This window comes from Molothrus aeneus, chromosome 1 (genome assembly GCF_037042795.1).
Source record: "Molothrus aeneus isolate 106 chromosome 1, BPBGC_Maene_1.0, whole genome shotgun sequence".
Classification (NCBI taxonomy): domain Eukaryota; kingdom Metazoa; phylum Chordata; class Aves; order Passeriformes; family Icteridae; genus Molothrus; species Molothrus aeneus.
Window position 1 is genome coordinate 64963573 of NC_089646.1, and position 27225 is coordinate 64990797.

General features: G+C 42.1%; 1 protein-coding gene across 8 annotated transcripts in view; it reads right to left on the reverse strand.

The window, feature by feature from the left end:
* The window catches only part of PHACTR1 (phosphatase and actin regulator 1), a 306781-nt gene that overhangs the window by 22292 nt on the left and 257264 nt on the right, over positions 1-27225 (reverse strand). For all 8 annotated transcript variants that reach the window (XR_010784435.1, XR_010784429.1, XM_066558445.1 and 5 more), the window contains 2 exons: positions 4950-5005; positions 106-167 (listed from right to left, as the gene is read on the reverse strand). Coding sequence is in view for 6 of the 8 variants with exons in the window: in XM_066558445.1 (XP_066414542.1) it covers positions 106-167; positions 4950-5005 (118 nt within the window). In the remaining 2 variants the exon portion in view is untranslated. The remainder of the gene's footprint in view (positions 1-105; positions 168-4949; positions 5006-27225) is intronic.

Below are 27225 nucleotides of genomic sequence, written 5' to 3' on the forward strand. Positions count from 1 at the left end.
ACTCTACTTTTGAAAATGGTGCTGAAGAAAAGGAAAAAGGAAAACAAGTGTGCAGTAGGGAGAAAGTTAGACTAGTGTCATAATAGGATCAAAGTTGCTTCTCACCTTACGTGTTAATCTTCTCTTAATCTCTCGTTTTTCCTCCTGCTCCTCTTGCTCATTCCGGGCTGTAAAAGATTTACAAGGATCTCAGACTGTGGACTCATCAGGCATGCACCGTTTGCAACAAAATAAGCCTTTCCATCAGTAAGTGTATTAATGTTTCAGGACCTCTCTGATGCACAGTATGTCCCTCTGGGGCTGGTGAACGTCCTCGATCTGTAGCTACTGCGCTTCTTCATACGCCTCATAAAACATCTACAGCTTCCTTCCTTTCCCTGTGTTGGCACCTCTTCATGTGTGTCACTTTCTAGAAGGGCTGGGCAGCAAGCCAGCTCTTCAAAAAAATGTTATCTCCCTGCTCACAGGCCTGGTGGCCTCAGGGGGCTCAGCTACGATGGGGTTGGATTCTGCGAGGTCAATGGTTGGAAAAGAAACACATGCATTTTTTTTCCATCTGCAGAATAATTTATTGCAGCTAACAGAAAAAAACCCTTTGGAATAGAGGTGCCAAGCAAATTGTGCAACTTCCCATGGCACGAGCAGAGTTAAGGAGAGTGTGTCCTTCCATCACGAGCCTTCAAAGTATCACACTGGAGCATAAAAGTTCATCCTAGGTCATTTAACTTTCAACATTAAGCCAAAAGATCATGTGCTACAAGTTCTTAGCAGGGCATGCCTCAACTCTTCTCCCTCAGGAGCTCAATCACATTTGAGTACACTAACTCTTCAACTTAGGAGCAGGCTGACATGCATTGTCTTTGCATTGACCTTTACCAAAAGTCACTAAAATCCCAGGCTTCCAGGTACTCAGCTTCTCGATCAGTTAGGATCTGTCTCCACTGCTTCACTGACGGCTGAAATGCTTTTTTACTCCAATCATGCCAGCACAAAACAGGTGAGAGCAAACATAACTCATCAGCTTTTCCAGTAGGTACTCTGTGCCCCTGCTGGGATCCAGTTTTTGCTCAGCTAGGACTAGCTCAGGCAGGAATAACTCTCTGCAGGGGACTTATGGACCTCAAAGGCCAGCTGAGGAGAGGTGCTTTGATTTAAATTGTTTAACTTTGGACTGCACTAAACTCAAGGGGGCATCCCACGATCCTCTCTGCTGATCCAGCAGACGGAGCAGGCACCTCCTGCAGAGCAGCAGGAACAACCCACCAGCTGTAGCTTCTTCAGCTCTGAGAGCGCAAGCCAGCACTCTCACTGGAAAACTGGGGCTTTCCCCACACAGAAATGAGACCTAAAGTTTAGAGCCCACAGAAGCCTCTGAGCAGGTGAGGAGGGCTAGGCTGCAAACCAGGTTTCTTGCTGCCCACGACAGACAGTGCTATCACAACTGCTCACTGACTTCAGTAGAACTGAGAAATCTCCACCATAGTGGACAAAGAACCTGCTGATGTTATGATGTTTCACACTACACTTCTGATCTTTAAGTGCCATTTTACCAAAAATACTGCTTATATTTTCAGAAGGAAGGAAACCAGTAGGGACTAAAAAGACAGCAGGGAGTTACAACTATCTTTTTAAGCAATCACTGGAGTACCTACACTGATAAATATGATTTTCCTCTTTCAGTGGTTTCTGTCCCTACTGGACTGGATACTCCTCCAGCAACTGATCTTCTAGCCATTTTTTTCTTCCCTTTGTGTCTCAAATTTGGAGGAGTTGGTCCTGCAAATGCTTGCTTTCACACACAGCACTAACTAAAGAGAATCCACACAGAGTCAGGGTAAAACTGCAAGCAGCCAAGGAGTTTTATATAAAACTTAGTAATGGCTATTCATTTTTGTCCTTGGCATCTATGTTTTTCTCTTCTCCTCACTCTCAGCCCAGCCACCCACTTTCAGAGACAGCCAGGCTTAAGACTTCAGGCAGGTAAAGGCTGGAAAATAGGAATACATTCTCCTTCAAAACTAGAAAGTGACTTTGTTTTAGCCTATTTCTTTGAAGTTAAGTCATGCCAATCTTGTGAAGCTACAGAACTGATGCTTTATTTCATCTTAGGTGTTCAGGAGATTCTCTGTTTCTCTAAACCTGTGTGTCAGGGTGATCTTGGTGCAATTTTCACTCCTGATCTCGTGCCAGTGTGAAATGTCCCCCAGTACTGTTTGAGGCATTCAGAACTCACCTAACCATAATTTTTGTCAGGAATTTATGCAACCCTGAATGTGCCAGGTTGACAACTGGATTACTTTCATCCACCTGTGAAGTGGCACAGGGGTGGTGCATGACAGGGGATTGAGGGATCTTTCCCTATACCCTTTGACAGCAAGTACAGCTGCAAAGTGTTCTTTAGTCTTCAAAATAACCCTGCAGGCCTGGACTCCTCCCACTCCATGCCCTTGGCCTAAATATGAGTCAGTGAATGGGGTATACTTCAGTGAAGGAGACCCTACAAAAACCAGTTGTCTGTCTCTGCTGTTTCCTTGCTGTGGCTGCTGTGATTTCACTGTTGCCATCAGCAAGTAGCAGAACTTGGGAAATGGATGCTTTGCCCTTGCAAAGATAACTCATAATTATTGCAGTAGCACAGACCTAGAAAGCATTCAATTCATGTATAAAGACCGGCTATCCAACCACACTTTGCCTCATTTTTCCCCATCAGCATGGGCAGTAATGCAGTTACACGTGTAGTAGGAACATCATGGTGCCAGACATGACATTTTCATCAGGGAGATTTCAGCTTTAACTGCAGAGAAAGTCCTGTTTAGTCTACTTGAGAGCTTGGTAGGTTTTCTTTTGTGTTTGTGCATGCTCTGGGCTGGGCTTTTGCAAATTACTTGACCTGCTTATGCAGAGAATTTACACTCTTTTTATTAGCACTTCCTGAGTTTCTCTTTTCCTACACTCCATTATATTTATTATAATGCTCCTTCTTGGAAGTCTAGAGAAATGACACGAAATAACACAAAATGACATACAAATCAGAAAATATTTATATTTACTTGTTTAAGTGCAGACTATGTTTATGTTTTTTTTAAATTATGTAACAAATTTATTTTTTTCTTTCCTGCTGTGGTTCATCAAAAGTTGAAATGCCTTGGAAATACCACATTACACTTTCTTGTAATTATGAAGCTGTTAGTTTACCAAGACACACATGTTTGGGGCAGATCTGTGCTAAAGCAAGTTATAAAAAAATCCATTTAGGAAATACATTGTGGTTCTGGAATCAGGGTAATATTTCAAACATCCATGTCATTTAAAAGCCTTTATTCAATTAAAAAAGAAACTGGTCCTACTCAAGGGGTAACTCCTCTGAAATGTAAGACACCTTTAGGGTGCTCTGTGACTGCTGTGCTCAGCAATGTGACCTTTAGGAATGTCTGCAGTGCACCCAGCATTGGAGATGCTGCTCTCTGCTGATGCTGGTTCAAAGCAGGTGCCCAAAGTGCCACCTCCCCCAGTACCAGGGCAGTGTTTGCTGGTCATGCACCAGTGCCAGGTGGTGCCTGACATGTTTTTCAGGGGTCCCAGGATGACAAAATGAGCTGCTAGAAAATTGGCCTCTGTCTCTCTGTGCATGAGCCTGACATCAGTCACGTCGCAGGTCCCCCCTTCTCCAGATGTTCTGCTACACCCCTGGGAGACAATCACAGCTGGATGTGCCAAATATTTCCCTAGGTTCTTCTTCCAGCAGCCAGTCACCAGAGTTAAGAGCAGACAGGAGGAGGACAGTTACTAAGAGAGGGCTGGTCCCAAACAAATGGCTTTTCCAGGCTTGCCCATGCTGCTTTGCTGTCTGGTCTTTTCTCCTCTTTGCATTCACAGTGGTGCCTCTCTCTCTCTGACTGCCATGTGTAATAACATCAACAGATGAAAAGACCCTGCTGGGCACTAACACTATCATTAATCTGCTAAGATTTTGAAGTATTTGAAAAATGAATTCTGCTGATTTTCAGAGAATTAATCTTCTGCTACCACATTTTTATGATTCTATACAATGCAGCTATTTGAACAAGAGAAGGTGAATTATGGACCTACCTAAGGAGACATTATGTATAAGGTACCATTTTGGAATACTTTTTCTGTAGTAATTTTTAAAAATTTTCCTGGAAATATGTATTTACTAACTTAAAAGGGGAAGAACTTGTTTGTTTGTTATTTTTTTTCTGCTTCCAAAGTAACAACAATAATTAGATAAACAGCTTTTTTTGTTTTTAATATTCAAAACACTTTCATGCAAGTAAAGAAACTGTAATTTTCTTCCTGTTCATTCATGAGGTTATGAAAGTTGGACTTGGTCCAGCTTCCCTTCAAGTCAGTGGCAACGTATCTACTAACTTGCTTCAGGATTTCTGAGTGGTATTTTGTCCCTTTAAAATAACATGGGCTGAGGATCTACCAGCAAATTTTTGGCTGATTTAACGGGAGAGTTTCATGGGAATAACCCTGAGTTACACTGGATTATTTTTTAAATTGAATAAAGGCTCCAGCTAGCATAGATTGCTGTGAACATTTTTAGGAAAGCTAATCGAGCTATGCCCTAATGTCCTTACTAACTTAAAATGGGATGTTCATCTATATAAGTGCTGCACAAAGGAGGCTTTTCAGAATGTCTGACCCTCTGTCTGGAATGTCATTCAAAACCTAGGATTTTTTCCCCTTAGGTTGTTTATTCTTGTAAATTTACTGACTCTGATTTGAAAGAACTGTTTCTGCAGATTCAGATGTTATTACAGACTTTCATGCTTATTTGCACTTACGATGCCCTTTATTATTTTTAATTATTATCAGTGATGCTTACAGAGAAAATCTGATGTTTATAAAAAACACCAAATGTATATGAAACCTAACCGAAATTATCTGGCTTCAGGTTAAATGTCAGCAGCATCAGGACTTACGTTTCAGTATGTTCCTCTGCTCCAATTCTTCAGCAGTCGGCCTCTGGCTCAGTCGTCTGCGAAAAAAGTCCAAGATCAGTTTTTGGACCATATCATATTCTCCTCAGTTCTCTGCCTTGAAGAGTCACTTTGGGGTGTGAAAGGCAGAACAGAAAGCACTGACACTGCTCCATTATGTACTTGGTATGCCTGGACCATGCGTGACACACACCATGCTTCGCTTTCGCAGTTTCCTCTGTTTCCAACCCACGAAAGACAAAATATGTTATGTCATCTTAGGCATGACTCTCCCACCCCTACCCCAGGCAGAGCTGCTGAAAGCTAAGCCACACAGATGTCTCCACTTAATTTCCTTCCCTCCATGCCTTCTTCCTGACTTGCACAAGTATTTCTAGCTAGGATCCAGCTGACCCTCTTGCTGCCCCCTCGCCAGCCTCCTGACTGCGCCCCGTTGGTTCACACAGCGTTTGAACACACAGACACAGAAAAACAAGGGACTGTTTGGCAGCACTGAGGGCAGAACAATAGCAACCCTCCTCCTCCTCTTGTGGCTTTTATTAAATCCTATATTGAAGGATCAGTGTGACTTTCTAGTCAATCTGTCTTAATAGGGTCAACAAACCCCACAATCTAATTACAAATGGGGGCTCTGTATGTAGGAATGACCTGAATATTCAGAATACAGAGCAAGCACAAAAGGGTCTTTGCAAAACAAAGTAAACCAGAGAGATGACATCAGAAGTCAGCACTGTTGGGCATCCTCATACTTTTATCCAAGTCAATGGGTGTTTTGTCAATGATACCAGTGACACGACAGAGCCTTCTCTTCCTTCAGACTTGGTCACTAAGAGACATTTCCAACTTGAGGACCCCAGTCTCTGTCAACTGGACCAGCTTCCCTGTGAGTTACTGGTTACTGGGCACTGATAGGAAATGATAAGAATGCTGCATGGCTTTATCTTCTGCAAGGAATGTTCCCCTGACCCTGGGCACAGCAGCTCCCTGAAATGGAGCTGGCCCTGCAAGGCTGGATAAGAGATGTCTGACAATGGCTCCTCACCACACAGGGACTAAGCTGCTGGTGCAGGTGCATCCCCAGCCTTCTCCAGGGCCAGGAGCTCATGTGTGTGCCAGTTCAAGACCCCTGCCCCTCACACTGTTTGCAGAGCACAGGGCTGAACAAGCACTGGGTAGGAGCCCACCTCCCACACCAGCTGTTTGAAGGCAGAAGCTTTACAGGCACCTGATTTTACAGTCTGAAGATCTCCAGCAGCAGAGGTGATACCAGCTGCATGTCCTTTGGGAGCACTTTACGCCATGAAAACAGACCAGCATGACACAGCCCTATTTCAGTGTAGAATTTGGAGTCAGGAGCTTTATTCCTTTCTCAAAGCAGATTGAACATTTATCTCATTAGAAAAGTGTTAAAAGGGACCGAAACTGACCCTTAATTCAGAAGTAAAGAATGTCTGTACTTTGAAGACAGAAAGTGCTATTCAAGTGCTTGCCATTACATCTTTAATATACAGTAGCTGTTGCTAATGGGAGACTTTGCCTTAGGACTGTGAAGCAATTAGAACTACTTCATTTCTAGCATCACATGAGAACCAAAAAAGAAGAAGTTGCCTCTTTTAGCCCCACCACACATGTCTGCAGGAACTGTATTATAAATGTTTTCAATCCCTCATGCCATGATGATTTTCAAAAGGATGCATCAGAGGGGTGTTCAGGATGAACTCCAGCCATCCAGCATGTGGATGGCTTCTACAGAAACAGACATCATAGTAAAAAGAGAAAGGAAAAAACCCTCCCCAAAAGTCCTCCAGATTCCAAGAAAACAGGGATTGAAGGACTCAGATAACTGTTCTGTCACAAACAGTTCACACTAGGACATTTCTAACAGAAGGCAGAAGTTTTATCTACCTACAGAAGAGATTTACAACAGGGACCACATCTTCCATGTGTTCAGTGAGGTACCTGCCATGAAGTAGATGCATTTAAACTAAGCTTTCACTGCATGTTTCTGTGGCATTTCTTCCACACAAGAGGACACACATTTCCTCCAAGAATACCCTTGTTGTTATCTTCACCCTCTACTCCTGTGCTGCTCAGGACCTAGAGACCATGGGATTCTTCCCCACACTGTCTGGTAGAGCCCCAAGTGAAAGCCAGCCAAGGATACCCATGTTCCTCATCAAGAGTCAAATTACTTTGTGGATCCCATTATCCACCCTCTTCAGTCTGCAGAGTGCTCCTGCCTAAATGGTGACTGCCACTTTTAAGTGATGCACAGCAGAAAAAGCCATGCCACTTTGGATAGATTCATTCATGGATTAGCAAACACTTCTAGAGTTTTATAATCCCAAGTTTCTAAGAATGTGAGTTAGGCAGTAGGAAAAGCTAAGGTATTATTGTAGTGGAACAAAATCTTAATTAGTCCTTACAGTGCAAGTAGTAAAGCATCACTGAAGGATGAAGAAGGTCATGAATAGAAGCCATAGAGGTTTCTGGCCTCTAGTACCAGTGTCTGCTTTCATCTCCATGAACTGCTGTTAAATTCCCATTTCCATCATCCCTTGGGACTGACCGAGTCTGCTCCTGCTCCTTCATTGTAAATCCCTCCTTGATATGCTCTTCAAATAAACCCAGCCCCTTCCACAGCCCTTCCCTTCCAAGCTCTCCCAATTATCTCTTTTCATGGTCTCTTGCTCATTTAATTTAATTCCTTCTATGCTGTTACAGTGACTTCTGCCCCCAAACTATTGGGGCACACAAACACCTCCACCAGCTCCTCAGAACAGCACCATTTAAGCTCTTGTTTCTTGCCACCTAATTTCTAGGCTTTCCAGGTGCTGAACAGCTGTTAACATCTCTGTTAATCTTTGAAAATCTTGATACTAGTTACAGATAATGTAAATCAAGAAACACAAGCAGCTCTTGCTTTATTACTATGGCTGCAAAGACATTTTTCCACACTCACTTTCAGTACACCATCTCTAGCATAGAGCTCTGACCTTGGCAAACATCAGTGATGACAGCTCTCCTCTTCTGCCTTCCTTCCTGTCCTGCCCAGAATAAAAAGTTGTTAATGAAGCCCACCTAGCTTGCACAGGTTGATTTCAGTAGTTTGATTGCTGGCTTGCTGCTATGCCTTATTTAATTTAACATCACAGGGGCTGCATGAGGCAGTCAGGAGGCCACAGGTCAGGAAAAAGGTGTCTCATTAGCAGCACAATCAGAATAAATGGGAGAAAATGGAGGTGAGGAAGGAACCTGGTGCCACAGCAAAGAACAGATCTGCTTGTGCAAACTGTAAGGATGGAGGGAGATGTGTGGTGCTGCTGTTGATCAGAAAAGTAACTCTAGCTGTTTCATCAAACAAAGTAAGTGCAGGTGTCTGGCCAAGGAACAGGGGAGACAGACCTGAACAAGTAATCACCTCTAACAGCACTTTCTGTATTTAAAATGTTCATGTGTCAACATGCCTGACCTTCACTGTGCCATCCATATAGTTTTGCAATGTGCTTCAGGCATTCAAGAGGATAGGAAAGTGTTTTGTAATTGGTGCTTTACAATGTATTGCTTGGTTTATTCTTCATTTATTTCTGCAATATCGATTACAACAGTTTTGCAAATATACTGTGACAAAGATTTTACTACAAAGGAAAGCTTCCTAAGATTTATGGTGACATAAGGAAGGTCTTGCTGGGATTTCACTGAAAAAATATTATCCAAATGAGTTTGTCAGTAAAAATTGCTCACATTTACAAAGATAAACTTGACAGCAAACCAATTTTCTGAATTAATTCTCTGCATATTCAAATGCATCACACTCCTTGTACTAGACAATAAGAGCAGTTCTTCATAAGGACAGTGTAGTGAGGCTTATTTTGTTGGGTGTTTTTATTTTTTTTTGCTTGTTTGCTTGCTTTGAATTTGCTCTGGGCTGGTCACATTATGGCAGGTAAGTAGGAGTTTGGGGCCAGAAGGGACAATCATGCAAAATCAGTTGCTGTAGATCTAAAATACTGGCTGGTGCAGGAACCAATAGGAAAGAAAGGCAGCATTTTCACTGATGGATGCTACTGTTTGGACCCTCCCCAGCAAACTGAGAACTCAGAATGAAAAGTTTCTGCTCTATGTGTCAGTGTTCTGCAGGAGCAATAAAAGGAAAAACATGTCCTTGGGCATGACAAAACACTTAAATGAAGTACACAGTGCTGCTTACCCTGCTCTGCAGTGTGACCACTCCCCGAGGGCTCTCAGGCCAGCAGCCAACCCCTTGTGGGGCCTTGGCTCAGATTTTTGCAGCCCTTTTGTCTGGCAGCACCTTTGAGGTGAGATGCTCCTGGCTGTCTTGGCCGTCTCCTACCAGGAGTCATGGGTTTTCTCTCCTTGATGTCTTGTTTTGCTGTGGATGGGCTCCAAGAAAAAGCTGGTTTATGCCATCCAGCTTGTTGTTGTGTGAACAGGATGATGTGGGATATGTGTTTTCTGTGTGTCAGGAATTCATCTTTGCCTCAGTCCAGAGGACAAGAGAATTTAAGAGCCTAGTGTAGGGTCACATGCAAGTTTTATAGCTGGATACAATACAGAGTTTGCTGGAAATTGCTTCCCCACCCACTTGCCAGGCTTATTAACTGTGAGTGTTTGCAGACACAAAAGGCAGAACTCAGCAGCTCTCCAGTGCTTGAATGGTAACATTTGGTGTGTGGGACCCATGAACAGGACTGGTGGACATGACAGGGACACAGCAGGACGGTGAGACGTCCAGAATATTCCAAAGGCATCTCTGAGCCAAGTTGTGCTCACACAGTTGTTCCTCATGACTTAAGTCACCCCGATGTAAAATAACTTCTGAGCACAATGGGGCATAACCTCTGGAGCAACTCCTGAATTTATTCTGTATGTGCAAATATCCTTAATCAGCAGCAACTGGGCTCATACTACCCTAGACACTGCTCTAACAGAGCAGTAAATCTGAGCTGGGCATATGAGAAGCCAGCTGCTACAAAGAACTACTTGTCACATTGCTCTTTCAATGACATAAATAAGCATGACTGAAGCCAGTAGAACTACACTGATTTACATCAGCAAAATAATTCCACATGAGGAAAATTCAATGGGAGTAAAGAGTGTTAATTTACCTTGCCTTTCCCAATAATAATAATGCTGATAACAAAGCAGAATTAACCAAGTAAAGGCTGTCAGGGGCTCTTTGCACTCCCATGCCACGTACAGAAAATTCAGAGAAAAACAGAAAAGAAGAAAATCTTGTATTTTTTTCTAGCAGTTAACTGTTAGCATAGGGCAAGAATGAACTACCTCCTTTCCTTACATCACTGCACAATGAGCAAAAAATCATTGTAAGCCTGGAGGTTCACTTTCTTTGCAGTGACAGCCCAGATTTTGCCAGCCAGACTGTAGAGTCTACAGAGGACTATCATTCTCCTAAACAGGATTTATAAAATGGGATTAAATGTAGTTTTATCAATGAATGAATAAACGGAGGGCATATTAAATAGAAAATCCCTACCCAAAGAAGCAAGTGTAACAGTTATATACCAATAAAATTCTTGTACTAGACTCCATTAGATGTTTGCTAATCTGTAGGATTATTACTTTCTTTAAGCTCACTCACAGGTCAGCGTGACAAGTCTCCTGGTATCAGTCATGATAATACACTTTATAAGTCCTTTTCCTGAGAAATTAGGGCAATAAAATCATAAGGAGTGTTTGCCATGACTCAGTTATCATGTAATGACTGCTCTCCACTTCCCTGTTGATTTAAAATATTCAGCCTCTGGGAGATGGTGATACTTCTGCAGCTATAAAGAAGCCTGTGGCAATGACTAAAGCAGACCAACGTGGGCAGAGATGCCTGTTCATCCCTAGGAAAATGGGTGAAGCACCACTGGGATGGTTTAGCAGAGAACCAGTTAGACAATTTTGGTAGGAAGTATTTGCTTTTGGTGAAAGTCTAAAAAACTGCTAAGTATCAGTTGCAGATAAAAGTATTTTCTGACAGTCCCTTACTGGCAAGGTACTACTTCTGCCTTAGTATCCCAGAGTGCTTCCTAGACTTTTGATTGTGTTCCCTTGACATTTGATCCAGGATAGCTACAACAGTCCCATAACCCTGAGGAGAGCGGCAATGCTTTTGCTCAGCATTAGTGCACTGCAAGAAGTACAGAACAATCCGGAATGTGAGCCAAAGTAATTTTATTTCCCGTAACACATCTGCAGTTGGGTTTCCAGCTGGGCTCTACAGGAAAATCAGATTTACAACTGAAATTATTCAGACTTTAATTCAGGCTCTAAGCAGTCATTTACTACCCCCCAAAATTATCCTTATCCCAGACTTGATTTTGTGTTGAGAAACAGCTTCAATATAGACTTTAAAGCTCCGATTAGTCTAGATTGCAGTGAGGATTTTTGGGAAAACTAATCAGCAAATTTTCTGCTTGCTCAAGCATCTGTGTATAGTGAGAAATAAACCAAGCTGGCTCTTTGTTTAAAACTCTTACAACTGACCAATTTGTTTTCCCATTCTTTAGATCATGTGAATCTATTCTTGAGTCATGGCTCAAATGATGCCATTTTTTCTGGTTCAGCTCACTGAGGGATTGAATTATTATGATTTTGATTTATTCTTTGGAAAGTTACAAGCTTCCTGAGAAAGAACTGCCAGCCCAGAGCAGGTCTCCCGGGAAAAGAATATAATCTTCAAAATGTAGATTTTAAAAATTCATTATGTTTGCATAAGGTTACATCTTGTTCATCATATATGGAACAAATTTCTTTAAAATACCCAAATAAAGCAGAAATATTTTGGACCATGAACTCTGTATTTATTAAAAGAAATGAAGCAATGACTAGATAGCCCTATAACTCTGACTAGAAACACTGTAGGATAATGACATACCCAGGTCATCACTCTTCCATTAGACGACTATAATAATGCAGACAATTGCATTTTCCCAAGGAATTACTTCATTTCTTTTCTAAAGATAATGCCAACCAGTGATAGACACACAAATCTAGATTTTGTCCCCATGTTCAATAATACTAACTGTGAGATGCCTACTGGTTTGTGGAACATTGCAAGACCATGCCTCACACCTCAACCTCTAAAATGGAGCCTCCTCCATTTAATTACTATGCTGTTCCATTAACATCAAAGCTGTCAGCCAAATGCTGGCTCTTCACATAAAATAAGATCATGTAAGTTTAAATGATTAAAAAAAAAAAAAAGGCACAGCTTAATTAAGATAGTTATACCACACAAGTTTTGCGGCATTACTTCTCAAATCTCTTATCCCTAGTCCCAAGAACAAAATATCCAACAACTGCAGTAGGAAACAAAGAACAATCTTTTAGAAGAGGGAATTTATTATGTATCTAATTCAAGAATGTATTTTTGGAACAATAAAAACGGGATATTTTTGAGTACTAGAAATCCAGAGTGTAAAATGTACTAAATGCTGGTTGAAAATCCAAAGCATGCCAGAAAAAACAGATGGATGTTAGGACCCATTGTAATAGAGAAAAAAAATGTTCTAAAATGTTAGCAATTGTCCTTCTGTTGTCTATACAGCATTGTGAGAAGACACTTACTTCACCAAATGTGATAATATTGAATTAAAAGCCGAATTTACAAATCTACAGATATCATAATTCACAGTTCAAGGTCAATCTGTAAATGACTTGAGTAAAATGGCACCAAAAATAATCAATCTGACCTGAACAGATATGCTTGCTGTCTATAGGCATTACTGAATGGCTTGTTTTAAAATCTCTGTACAGTAATATTGCTTTGTCTCGGTGAACAAATATACTTAAAGCAGTAAATAAAAGTTAGTTACACTCTTAAAAGCAAAGCCATCTCCAGTATTAGCCAGAAGAGCAGAATCTCCTTCTCTACTGGAATTTTCCCCACCCTGGTTTCTGATGCTCAGGGAAGCTTGGATGTTGGAACATATTTGATATAGGAATAAAGCAGTTACCTCTGGGTTTGTGGCATGACCTTGGGATGGAGACAAAAAGCAATGCTTTAGGTAGGAAAATGTTCTGTGGGACCAGGGAAGAAAACACAGAGGGAGGCTGAGGGGTGACAATGAAAGTACAGCCCCATTCCCCCAAGCTCTTCACCTTTTAAAGCCCCAGTGAACTTTCCCAGCAACACAATCTTCTAAGGATCCTCTTCTGAGAAATCTGCTGCCAGAAACTTAAATGCAACCTATGCTGAGAAGCAGCTGCTGGCGCTGAGGAAGGGCTGAGGGCTGAAACACCTCATGGAGGAACCATCTTCCCTATGTTTAGTTAGCTTGGAGATCAGACCTCCTGATAGGCCTCTGAGACATCACCTGTGCATTAGCAGGTATATTGCAGTTCTAGCACTGTCAATATGGAATTTGTTTAATGAAAAAAAGCAGCAGCACCGTATCTTCTTATTCACATATGCACTAACACAACTGTAACCCTAAAGTATCAAGCCAGGGACATTTTAAACATGTAAACAAATAAACCAACTTTGCTTGGCAGTCCAAGTAGTCTGTGACCATCATGGAAAATCTCTATCCAAAATGTAAAAAAAGCAGTTCATTTTAAGGAAGGAAATCTGGATGGGGAGCTTCACCAGCAAGCTGATGTCAATCTCAACATATACACAGCCAACTTAATAAAGTCTCCTCTGTTACTACAGCAGCTGCAGACCACTCAAAGTACAGAGAGAGAAATTACCATAGAATGGTTTGGGTTGGAAAGGACCTCAATCATTACCTAGTTCCAACCCCCCTGCCATAGGCAGGAACACCTTCCACTAGACCAGGTTGCTCAAAGCCCCATCCAACCTGGCCTTGAACACTTCCAGGGATGAGGGTACCCTAGGTTCTCTGGGCAACCTGTTCCAGTGTCTCACTAGCCTCACAGAAAAGAATTTCTTACTAATATTTAATCCAAACCCACTATCTTTCAGTGTAAAGCCATTCCTCCTTGTCCCCCCTTTTTACATGCCCTTCTAGAAAGTCCCTGTCCATCTTTCTTGAGAAGCCCATTTAGGCAATGGAGGGCTGCTCTAAGGTCTTCCCAGGGCCTTCTCTTCTCCAGGCTGAACAACCCCAGCTCTCTCAGCCTGTATCACATATACCCCCTCACCATATTAGTTTGTTGTAGACCATTTTACCAGTGCTAGCGTGAAGAAAGGCAAATGAACAATAGTGCAAGAACAAAATTCATCTCCAAAAAGGCACTTTACACTGGTAAATGTCAAAAAAAAACCCCAACTCACACCCTTTCTGCTAAATGAATCAAAAGCTAAAATACTCAGTGACTTGGAACAGCCACAATATAGGAACTCTAAATATAGGCTTTTATAACAGAAGCTGGCAGTGTTAGCAATTCAAAACCACAATAATTCAGTTTTTATTAGAAAAGATGCATAGGAAATAGCATGGTGCCCATACTTTGTCTTGTTACTGAAGTGGAAAATTCCTGGAAGTAAATTTGAGAGCTCTAAGAGCAGTTAACTATTTTGTGACAGAGGGATTTCAGTTCCCTAGATTGTGGGATTTCAGATCCGCAGACTTCATGAAAGGCAGATGATAAATAGTAGTAACTTTTGCAAAGAGCTGGGCCTAAAATTTTCACTTGAAGATTAAGAACTGGGACTGGCTGAAATGTTTGTGACAAACTAAAATTGCTAGAAAATTGAGTTCTAGAAGGTCAGAAACTATCTGCAAGGTGAGGTCAAACTTAGTGAGTAGTTTCAGCTGAAAAAAACCAACTCACTAGACACACTTTTCTCAAAAACAATAAAATTTAAAAAGCATTAAAAACGCACTAGACAATATTTAATTCTGACCTGAAATGCTAGTTTTCAGTGTGTAATAAAAAAATTAATGATGCCTGTACTTGCTATTTTTAGTCAGTTTTCCCTATTCCACTTGTTAATTATTTTGTTCCATTTGAGTACCAAATGCAAAAAAATCCATTATTCAGCCAAGTCCAGTAGGCACAATTCTCCTTCCAATAACTGCTACAGTGATTCCAAGCACAAATCTACTGAGGTGGATTACAAGGAGAACTCTCCCCAGCATCTGTATTGCAAACTGCAAAGTGCAGGTGCCTTGGTCATTCCTCAGCATTTAAGGGGATATCTGCTGGTCAGACTGGGTCTTTGCATGTTTGTATCTGCATCAACAACTGCATAATAATTTCTTCTCTTTCTAGAGAATGTCATGTTTCACCACCCTATCCAGAGATTTGCCCATTGTACAAATTCCCAGCTGGTGTGTATTTAACACCTTCACTGCCAGAGCCTACTTCTGCCTCTGTGCATTAGCAAAGGTCAGAAAGATTTTTTAAGAAATCCTAGCATCTCATGGAATGTCAATGAAAACATGCAGCACCAGAGACAGAAAATAGCAAAAATGTCTAGCTCTAAAAAGAAACACTGATGAAATTATTTTACCTGGTTAAAATAAAAAACCCCATGCCTTAGGAAACTGCATATTTGCATTTTGAAAAGATATTAGATACAATTATTCCACAGTTATACTATCACCTTTAGGTTCAAATCTAGTGGCCTAAAAGCATGACAAAATATTTTTTACCCAGGAGAATTCTTGTCCCATCTGCCTTTTCTTCTCTTGAATTTACTGAGATACACATAATTACCTAGAGGCTAAATTTGGACTACAAAGTGATAAGCTTTTTTTCTATTGTTGCTTTGTACATATTTCCACAGCAAAACAAATGGAATGCTATAAAGAGGCTTATCACATCAAATAGGGAATTAGCAGTGGGAATCAATAATCTCCAAAGTAACAAAGATCCTATTTCCAGGCAAATACACTTAACTTCAAAATAAACAACCCCCCTTGTGAAACAAAAGACCTCCAGAGGGACATTCAAACCCTCTGTGCTATGTTGAGCAGGCTGCAGCCTTTCTCTTTGTCCCCTACATAGTGTGACATCAGCTTTTCACATTTTCTCCCTCAAGTTTTGAGAGCTCAATTCAGCCCCTACTGAAGTTTCTCCACACTCAGATTTCTGACTGCTATCAGGTGCCTGGACATCCCCCTGTTCCACCTGGCACTTCATTAATGTGAAAACCTGCTTCATTACACATTCTAGCTGCTGGCATGAGTATTGGTACCAGTATTCTTTACATTATTTTTTTTTCACTAAGTAGAGTTGATGTTGTACTATGGAGGGGGAGGGAATGCCCAATGATATCTTCCTTATGCAAAATGGTAGAGAAAACTACTCCTGGCTCTGTTGACCTAAAGAATAATTTTTCCTTTACACTTCAGACACTTCAATTCTTAAATCTTATTGGGAAAGTGTTGTAGATATCTTCCTTGTGATATTTCAAATAAGGGTGCTATCAAAGTCCACATTTTTTCCAATTGTTTGCCCTCTAAAGAAAGACTGCCTTACATTATTGACTGGTTTTTGAGCTCCTTACTGAATAGCTTTGCAGCTGGCATTCAGGCAGAAAGGCTGAAGAGAATTAATATTTAAAATACTTTGTACTCAAGCCGAGCACAGTATGTTTGTTCGTGGCTGCTGACATGCCATAAAAGAGGCCTGGATTTCCCTGCAGGGCACACTCAAATGCCAAGACTGAAAATGCTTCTGTCCTGGGCGTTCAGTGCCCTGGTTTTGTGGCATACACTTGTTTTCTGCATATCTGGCTGCAGTGATGGCAAGGACAGGGGGCTTGGAAGAAGGCACTGAAGGAAATCATCGCTGTCACCCTGACAAAAATCCCTTCTGAGTATTTACTGATGATGCACAAAGTGTTTGTAAACCTGGAAACTGCATCCACTGCTATGAGAGGCTGCAGATTGGACTAAAACATGCTGGCTAGCATGGCCTGGGCAAACAGTCACAGTGCCTCCTTCCCAGTTCTGCTCACCTTCTTTATTAATTTAAAACATGCAATTTCTCATTCATCCCCATTGAGCAGAAGTAAAAGAATACACCCTCTCAGGCCCTCCTTCCAGCCCCAATGGCCACAGCCATGTGGACTTGTGTTTTGCTTTACAGGCAGATTGAATTTACATCTGTAGCCTATAGTTTATTGGGTGGTAAGCCTACTCTTATGACTAGAGATTATTTAATGCTAATAACAACTTTGCTCTGCTGAGCCCAGCTAATGAACACCAGCTGCTAAGGAGCATGAGTGTGGTGGAATATCTCACAACTACTACACTCTGTCAGCTTTTCAAACTCCTCTGAGCAGTGTTTTTAGCAAAATGTACATTAAATACATGCTTCCACTCTGTTTTCTTCTTTAGAGACATCAGAACACTCCTGTACAATGCATTACTGGAGATCCCTGCTGCTGTCTAGATACCAGGCAGCACCACTGCAGGCCCTCTGGGATGTTTGTGAGAGACCAAGCTCCCAATTCTCCAAAGTGAGCAAGAACAATAATTTGGTGATTACTGTCTCTGGATTCACCCACAGACAGAAAATGTAGAAGGCCAATCTTAAGGTTTTGCTTCAGATAGTTAGAAAAGCAGAAAAGAGCTATACAAGGGTCGAGGGATACTGAAAACTCTTGGAAGGGAAACTGGGACTCTGGGGTTTTTGTGGTGTGTTTTTGTTTTGGTGGGGTTTTTTTTTTGTTTTTTTTGGGGTTTTTTTTTTTTTTTTGCTATAGGAGAGATGGACTGAGGGGATGAGGAAGTTCAGGGCTGAGAGAAATGCTTGTTGAAGGAAGTTGGGTGTCTGGAGTTGATTTCCTTGTGAATGCAGCATGTCTGTGAGATGTTCTTGTTTAAAAACTGAGTCCTGGTAACTTTTTCCGTAGAGCATAACACAATGAGTTTGGTTACAAGAGCTAATCCCACACTCTCTTGGGACTGGAGTAAGCTAGAGACTTCTACAGTCTACATGCCATAGACAGGCATTTGTCAAAGCTTGTGACCTGGCTAAATTGTTTGTGCTGGCACAGCCATTGTGCAATAACCCAAATCAGAAGACATTAGTCAAGCATTGCAGAGGAATAGCTTTATGAAACATATTCATTGAAACCTTAGGCTGCAGAGAGTGAAGGGAAGCAGGATTTGGGGAAGTCTGAGACAGAATTTGGCCAACGGCACACAAAAAATCAGCCAACAATGCCACATATTTCAAAACCTAAAGATGTTGCTAATAGACATTGACATTGTCTGTTCTTTTCATACCTGTGTTATTGCAGAATGGTGGGTCTGGCACGGATCTCTGAAGCCCATCTGATCCAACCCCTCTGCCTAGAGCTGGGACTGTGTCCAAATAACTTTTGAATATCTCCACAGAGAGAAATCTCACAATCCCCCTGGCCAACCTGTGGCAGTGTTTGGTCACTCTCAGAGTAGAAATAATGTTGCTGATGTTTAGAGGGAACCTCATTGTTTTGTTTGTGCCTGTTGCCTCTGGTCCTGTCACTGGGCCCCACTGAGGAGTGTCTGGCTCTGTCCCCACTGGACCCTTCCTTTAGGTATTTATACACATTGATAAGATCTCCTGAGCCTTTTATCAAGGCTCAACAGTCCCAGCTCTCTCAGGTGCTCTCCACAGGGAGGATGCTCCAGTTCATCATCTCCATCATCATTGTGGCCCTTCGTTGGACTGTCTCTCATATGGCCATATCTCTTTTCTACAGAGGAGTCTTGATGATCCTTGCAGATCCCTTCCAACTCAATATTCTGTGATTCTGAGCCAGAAGTTGACACAGCACTCCAGATATGGCCTCACCAGTGCTCAGTAGAGGGGAAAGATCACATCCCTTGGTCTGCTGGCAATACTTTTTCTAATGCAGCCCAGAATACTATTAGCCATTTCCCCCCCTCCACCCACCAAGTTGCTGGCTGATGTCCAACTTCATGTCCATCAGGATCCCCAGATCCTTTTCTGCCAAGCTGCTCTCCAGCTGGGTGGCTCCCAACATATACTGGTCCATGGGGTCATTCCTTCCTAGGTGCAGCAATTAGCACTTGCCTTTGATGAACTTCATGAGATTTTTGCCAGCTCATTTCTCCAGCTTGTCAAGGTCCCTCTGGATGGCAGCACTATCCTGCAGTGCGTCACCCACTACTCCCAGCTGGGTGTCACCAGCAAGTTTGCTGAGGATCCTCTCTGCCCGTCATCCAGATCATTAATAAAGGATGTTAAAGAGGACTGGACCCAGCACTGACCCCTTGGGGTATGCTGCTGGGTACTGGAGTCCAGCTGGACTCTGTGCCACTAAACAGCAGCCTCTGGACTGGATGGGCAAATGGATTGAAAAGTCTGAGTGCCTGGGGCCATTCTTGGACACCTGAGGAATTTTACAGTGTTGAAAGCTTTACTGAAATCTACACAGACATTATCTACTGCTCCCTGGTTGTCCACCAGGTCAGTAATTTCACAAGTTCATCACATTAATCAAGCATGACTTGCCCTTGTGAATCCACATTGACTGTTGCTGACTGTTTTTTTTCTTTTACATGCCTGAATATGGTTTCCAGGATTAGCTTCTCCATCACCTTCCTAGTGATGAATGTGAGGTCAACGGGCCTATAATTCCCTGACTCCTCTTTGAATATAGGAGTGACATTTGCCTTCCTTCTTGTCTTTGAGCACTTCTCCCAGCTGACAAGATCAGTCAAAGAAATATTAAAGAAAATAAGGATGGCACTGAATCTTCAGTAATGCTGGGTCAAGTTCATCCTTCCATTTATACTTTTATGCTGAATAGTGAGGCAGCACTGCTCTCTGGAAGATTTTAACACATGCCCTAATTGTTAAAACATGACATGACTAGTGACAAGTGCACAGAACTGAGGGAAAGACAAGGTACAGTGATGGGCAGGTGGGAAAATCAAATCTGAGGCAGCCAAGTGTGCAACCATCAGGAAGGATGCTGAGACAGGTGAATTGTCATGCCTGGTATTCCTCTACTGATGCTTTGCATTTCCCCATCACTGTTTAGATATCTGCTCCAAAACCCTTCAGACTCAGGCCAAGTGCTGCACAGAATCTTGAACCAAGGTGGGGTGGCAGGGGCTACAAGCATTACTGAAATTACAAGCATTACTGAAATACAGTGAGAAATAAGACAGAATAAAGACTCTGAAGAGAAGAATTTGGGACAAAGCAAAGGGAAATAAAGACAAAGGGAAATAAAAGGCCCTCCCAAAAAAGTGTCCTATATGATGGCTTTCAGAGGCAAAAATCATCTTTCCACCACTGAGCCTTTTTTAATCTGTCGTGTCACATTAGAAAACATGATGGAGCCCTTTTCTGGCATTAAACAGTGCAGTGCAAAATATTGGCAGCTCTTTTAACTGCAGTAGAGTATTAGATTTTCTTTGCTAGTCTAGTCCGAAGGGGAAGATGAAATGGATGGTGGAATATCACATGGCTCTATAATGCTTGGAATTGCCCAGGTCTGCCTATTTTATCTTTTATGTCTGCTCAAACAAGGGAAGGGTGAATGATTCTGGCAAAACCTGAGGGTGAAAGACACCAGGCATTTACACTCAGTTGTTAACCAGAAAAAGGTAGAGTCTCAGGGGATCTTCTGGCTTTGGAACATCAGCCACTCCTTTTCCTGAAACTAGCAGGGCGGGGTTTTGGGATCAGTTGGGGAATCCCATGATGGGGAGATGTAAAGGCACCAAACTCTTGTCAGAGAAGTTGCTCCCCGCTTGGAGACTGATGCAGCTCCAAACAAGCCACTTCCTGTCAGAGGGGCTGCCTGCTCTCTTTCTTTTATAGCTGAATCTTGGATATTAAAGCTTCCCCAGGCCAGGGAAGTCCTCATATACGGGCACAAGGTGCTCTGGGAAAGCCAGAATTGGAGCATGGTTTGGGTAATCCAACTTCCCAGTGCAGCCAGAGGCTGAAGAAGCTTGTTTCCCATGCTGCCTGCAGGTTTAAGTGGAGGTGGGCCAGCTGATGGGGCTATGAAAACACCTTCATGGAAGATGAGCAGAGATCTTTCTCTGTACCTTCTGTGAGGGGCTCCCAAGGAGGGAGTTTACACACACTTTAGACAGAGCAGCCTTCCAGTACCTTAAGGGGGCCCACAAGAGAGATGGAGAGGGACTTTTCACAAGGGCATTGTCACATGGACAATGGGGAATGGCTTTAAACTGACAGAGGGAGGGTTTAGATAAGGTATTAGGAAAAAATTATTTGCTGTGGGGATCGTGAGGCACTGAGACAAATTCTCCAGAAAAGTGGTGAATGCCCCATGCCTGGAAGTGTTCAAGGTCAGGTTGGATGGGGCTTTGAGCACCCTGGTCTGGTGGGAGGTGTCTCTGCCTATGGCAGGGAAGTTAAAATCAGGTAGTCTTCAAGGTCCCTTCCAACCCAAACCATTCCATGGTGACATGAATCTGTGACCTCCCTGCATGCTCCCCTAAGGGGTCTGGGTGCACCCAAGGTGCCATCTGCCAGCCCACCAGGTAAATGATGTCCCTGAGCTTGTAGAAGAGACAGGGCCCTGGTCCAGGAGCCATGCCTGCTCCCAGTGAAGAAGCAGGCTGGCTCCTCTGCAGCCCCTGATGTATGAGATCAGGGTCCCTGCTTGCAAGGCTTTTAAATCAAAGCCAGCTGATTGCAGGGAGGCAGGAAGAGCATTTCTGTCTTGATTACTGCAATAAAGGAAATCTTGAAGACTTTTCCAGCATGCTGAAAAACTCCAATATTCTGCAGGATAAATAGTCTAGCCTGACATTATAGGTGCTTGCTCATTGAGCAAATACAATATATTGAACGCTTATTTTATTAATTATTCATTAACCAGTAATGTTGCTACCTCCTGAATTCAGGGATGTCAGTGAAGAACCAGGTTACTGAATTAATCTGGGTGCTAATGTGCTTTCCCTGTAGTTTGCTGGTTTGTTATTTATTATCAGAAAGGCAAGTAATGAATATTACTGGCTGCACACTTAGAGACACATTGATGTGATCATCTACCACACATTTCTCACACTCACACTTCCTCTTTCTCACACACTTCTCATAGCTCACACTTCCTCTTCACTAAAGTTGTTAACACAAATGGTAATTTCACATGGCCAGGTCTGAGGCTAAGGACTTCGTTTAATTCCCACATATGGTCTGTGCAGTGCTTGTGAATCCAAATGCATTGAAACAGGAACACAATTCTTATCCAAACCTGCCTCTAAAAGACTAGGTGTAGTTTTTTCTGCGCATATGCAAAAAAGGACCCCATTCATCTCTAAGCAATCCTTTTGTTAACACTATGTCTTAGAGAAAACATTAACATTACTTAATTATACCAGGTGTAATGGTAAGGATATTGCTTTTTTGATACATTTGTCCAAAAGACACTTAGTCCTACACAAAACACACACAAACATTAAATCTTACTGACTCCTCTTCAGAAAGTCACCTCTGTTTACTCACATACAATAGCCTGCATGTGAAACTCCAGAGTTTCTGGATATAGATGGATGACCACGCACACAACTCAGACTCCTTCTCTAGCAGTTCTCCTTGTACTCACCGTAATAGCCATAGGGAACATACATGAGCATTTATATAAACACAATTTTTAAAACCTGACTTGGATCAGCTTTTAAATACATGTTTGACTGTTTTACAAGGATTGCCTCCATTAAATCTCCTGCTCATGTGTTGCTAAATAGGCCATAATACACTGAAGTAGAGGGGAAATGCAAACTGTAACTTCTGAGAGAGGTTAAATATTTTGCTCAAAGAGCAATTTCTCCATTTTACAATCAGCCAACTATAAAGAGAAATTTATTCCCGCCAGTTTGCTTTTATCTTGTACTCCCACCTGATTTGTTTCCTTTACAGAAATTACAAGGTCATCCAAGCTAAGCAACTGTTGTGCTTGTGATTAACTACCTACAATCAGGAGGTACAAAATATAAAAATTTATGGTTGGATTTTTTAGAGGTGGAAATCTATGAGCTAGTTCTTAGTGGAGCTGCCCTAAATTTGTCAGTATTAACCAGCAAAAGACAAACCCAGCAAATAAACCACCTTTGTTTTTAAAGCCAGAATATAACATTTTGAAGCAGCTACTTCCCTGCTTGAGTTTGTTTCACCTGTTTTTATTAATGCCATTCTTTTACTCCAAAGAGAGTGCTGCACAGACTCCATGTGGTCTCTTGTTTACTGGAGAAATAAGACTATTTCTATTACCAAAATATGTTATTCTCTTACTGCCACGAGCTTCATTTATATCACCATGAATTATTTTGCCCAGCAGAGAAATGTGGCTTCCTCTTATATAAAAGCTGCCAGTAGTTTGACAACTAAAAGCAAAACTGCAATCATCTCAGGGCAGAAAATGAATGATATCACACCCCACTGAAACTGCAAAGGAAATTAAGGTAGATTTAATATATTTGTCTCAGCTGTGTTGACAACCTGAATTAGACCTCAAATACAGACTATGTCAGGGGGCTGAAGGGTATGGGAAGCATGAAGGGGAAATTGTAACCCCTTTAATGCATTTTGCCTCAACTTCCTTAGAGAAAGGATGGGAGAAACAGATGTTGCAATGACAGGGAAGTGTGACTTGCCCTGCTTCCACGAGAGCAGAAACAGGAACCGTAATAGACCCCAGCAATAAGAAATTCCATTCTGGGGTGGTGACAATTCTGATTGAAATGAACTTTGGACATGATGAAAATACTTTTCATTTCATCAGTGGTCATACAGGTGCCTCTGGAGAGACCTTGCCCTCAAATGCCACTCCCTGCTGCCTACCATTAAAATCATCCCTCTCCTCAGAACAATGTTTCTCCTCCTTTATAGTAGCATAAATAAAATGTCTCTGTACATTTGGAGCTCCATTGTCTAACATGGAGAGACACATCTGCCCAAGGACAGACTATATCTACTCTGTAAGACTTTGCTTCCATAAATAACAAAACATCTGCTGGCCCTAGCTGAGCAAAATTGATGGGGGCAGGGTTTCCTCCCATCCCAAGGTGGAGCTGGAAAGGTTAAGGACACTGTTCATTCTCTAAACCAAGGAGTGTGTAGAGGTGATGTGTTTTGTGGTGACACTGCCATCCCTTGATTGCTCCACTGACCTTTTGCCATAGCAAATTACTCACACAAAGGAAACTCATGCTGCTACCTATGAAATGCAAAACAACCATCAACTATCAAAACAATAGCAATACCATCATGATGTTAGACATGCCTTTTTCTGTGATGAATGATGATGTTAGCCATGGAAATTCCTCATACAAAGAGGTAAATGCAAACCATGCTCTGAGGATCCCTGTCTTACTGAAAGACAGAGTTGGATGTCTAAAGAGATCTTGGTATTCACGTGGCTTTTTGAAAGCACACAAATGTTGCTGTCAATGAGAGTTTGTCAACTAATGTAATGTTCCAAAGTTCATAGGCATGGATGTACTTTTTGAGACCCCAACACACCTTAATTAAATAGACAAACAAGCAAACAAATAAATAAATATGTGTGTGGATCTCTTTCAGTGGCTTGTCTGAGGCTGGAAAGCTGGTAGAAGATGCAGCTTTCTTGGAATATTGTAACTACAAAGCCACCTTTCCTTTCAGCAGACCAGAGCCCACCAGGACATTGATCACAGAAGAGAGGACTGACAAGGGCCATGAGCACCCATCTCCCTTCTGCACCCATGCACAGAATCCAAACCAGTTCTGCTCAGAATATTTATTCCCAGCAGTTGAGCCCAGATGTGTATTGGTAGCTCAGTTTCAGCTCATCACCCATAAATAATCACCTGCTTCTCCTGCCTTCCTCCTGATGCTAAGGACAATTTCCATAGCTCCCTTGGGGTTTCAGCAAATGAATAGCTAAACTAAAAGGGGAAAACTGCCAATCTCCCTAGGTACCATTGCAGCTAAAACTGAGCCTCAGCCCTTTGCAGATTTTCTCTGTCACCCCCATTCATGTATCTAGTGCTGTCACATCATCCCTAATCCAGGATTTCAATGAGCTTGTTTAGCACAATCCCATTTTCCGTGTGATTTATCCCCAGCATCCTGCATGCAGAGAGGCGAGCTCCACGCACACCCGTGCATGCGTGCTGCCCTCAGGGATGAGCTCTTGCTTTAGGCACTTGCTTTGCTCTCATTAGTGGAAGCTAACAATAAGTGTGAGAATTGCAGACGTCAAACGTAATTAGGAAGAAATTATTTCACGTTACCCAACAAAATGCGGTCTTTGAATAAAGCCTAATCCTGCTGTCTGCCCATTCTTTTTATCCCTAAATGACTCAGAGATAGGGAGGGTGCAAAATGCCCTCCACAGGACGGGGAGCAGCCACGAAGAGATTCAGCCATACTCAACAGGATCCATCATGCTGCCATCCTCTGGCTGAATAAACCCTTCCCTAGTGGGACTGCAGCACTGCTTAAAGAATTAACCATTTCAAAAAGCTGAATCTCTTCACAGCCTTAATTGTAGTAAATAAAAGTGATTGCTTCAAACTATTCACTCCCCTCAGACCTCTGAAGGAACTGCTGTGTGTTTCAATGACTGTGCAAGCCTTGCAGACTGACCCTTCCTCAGTACTGGTAGTATTTGTCACCTTCATGGTGATGCTGACAGTCCAAAATCCTCTTCCCAAACTGTCCAATTTTTCTGCTCTTCTTTCTAGCATCTGATATGAATGAGTCCAAAAACCTCACAGCAGCCTCATGACATTTTAAAAATCAATGACAATTTTTTATACTTGTGGGAATTCACCAACTTCATTCAATCACAGGATTTCTGTTGTAAGCAGCATTTTTCAGAACAGCTGAGGAATATGTAGTATTGACCAGGGAATGTGTAGATTACCTTTCTCAACAAGATAGTAGGTGACCAGCATCTGTCAAACCTGCCATTCCTTAAAGTTTAATGACTTCTCATGCTGCGTTTCTCAGTCACAGACATCCCAGTACTATTTCCAAAACATCAATGGGACTATAAAAACACATCTAGCAGGTGTGCACATCCAACTCTCAAGTGTACTTATTTACAGCCATATGCACAGAGTCTCTGTGATCTACTGCCTCATGATCCTTGCAATATGCTATTTATATTGCTTCAGATCACGATTTTCCACTTGCTGGTGTAAGGACAGTACCCCTTAAGGTATTGTAGTGAATAAATCTAGGGCTACACAAAAAACAATGCAGAGCACTACTGTATATCTGGCAGAGGAACTTTAAAGCTTTAAAGCCAGCAGAACATATATATAGTGACACACCCAGGATTTAGTCAAGCAAATGGAAGAGCATCTCTCAAAGTCAGGAAAGAGGCAATAGGGAGTTTGTTACTTTCTTCTTCATTTGTTTCTCATTTTACTAATTAGCTAATGTGCAGAAAGCTGCTCCCCCACCTCATCTCTCTGCTTTCACACGGGGCATGATAAATATGACCCCTACAACTAACAGCTTTTGGCAGCAGCACAGCACAAACTCTTATTGGATTGCAAAATCTTACTGGTGTGCCTGTGGCACCTTCCAGTGAAGGGCAGCAGTCCCCTGACAAGCACCACTGTCAGTGAACAGCCTTTGTGTGTCTCCTCTGCCTCCAGATCTGCAGACAGTGGGTAGGAGTGTGCTGATCAGACTGACATTATGCTGACCAGTGTATACTGTGAATATCAAGAAGTTCCCTTGACACTGATTATTAACAACATGATGATAGCACATTGGATTACCAGATATTTTGTGCTATTAGATCATCCAATTCCAGCAGGTGGAAAAGCCAGGATGGAAACAATCAGGGGAAACAAATAAATACACCATGTTCTTGAAAAGCAGTGGACTAAAATCTCAGCTTTAATACTCCTGTATCTAATTGCTAGTGAGCACCTTCTCCAGAGTTGGTGGGTTAAGAGACTAAAAAATACTTGAATGCTTTAGAAAGCCTCCCTTGTAAGATGTGTGGCAGATCAATCGGTCTGAAGACACACATTTTCTCAGAGTATGGGGGAAGATTTTGTGAAAGAAACACAAAGAAACCAGGTCTTCCCATTCCAAGAAAGTGCAAAGCCTGGTGTTTGTAACAGAGATTACAGAGATGCTGTGACAGGAGCCCTGTAAAGGGCTCTTGTGTTTACAAAATGTGTTGATTGAGAAAGTCTGTGGGATCTCTTATGACCACCATTATGATTCTGTGGTGAAAGAGAAGTGCAAGGACTAGCACTGAAGCACCTGCCTCAGAATAATGGGATATTCCTGCAGTCTCTGGGAGATGTGCAGTTCTACTGTCCATCACCCAACAGTGCTGGCCCTCCTTTTCACCAGGGCT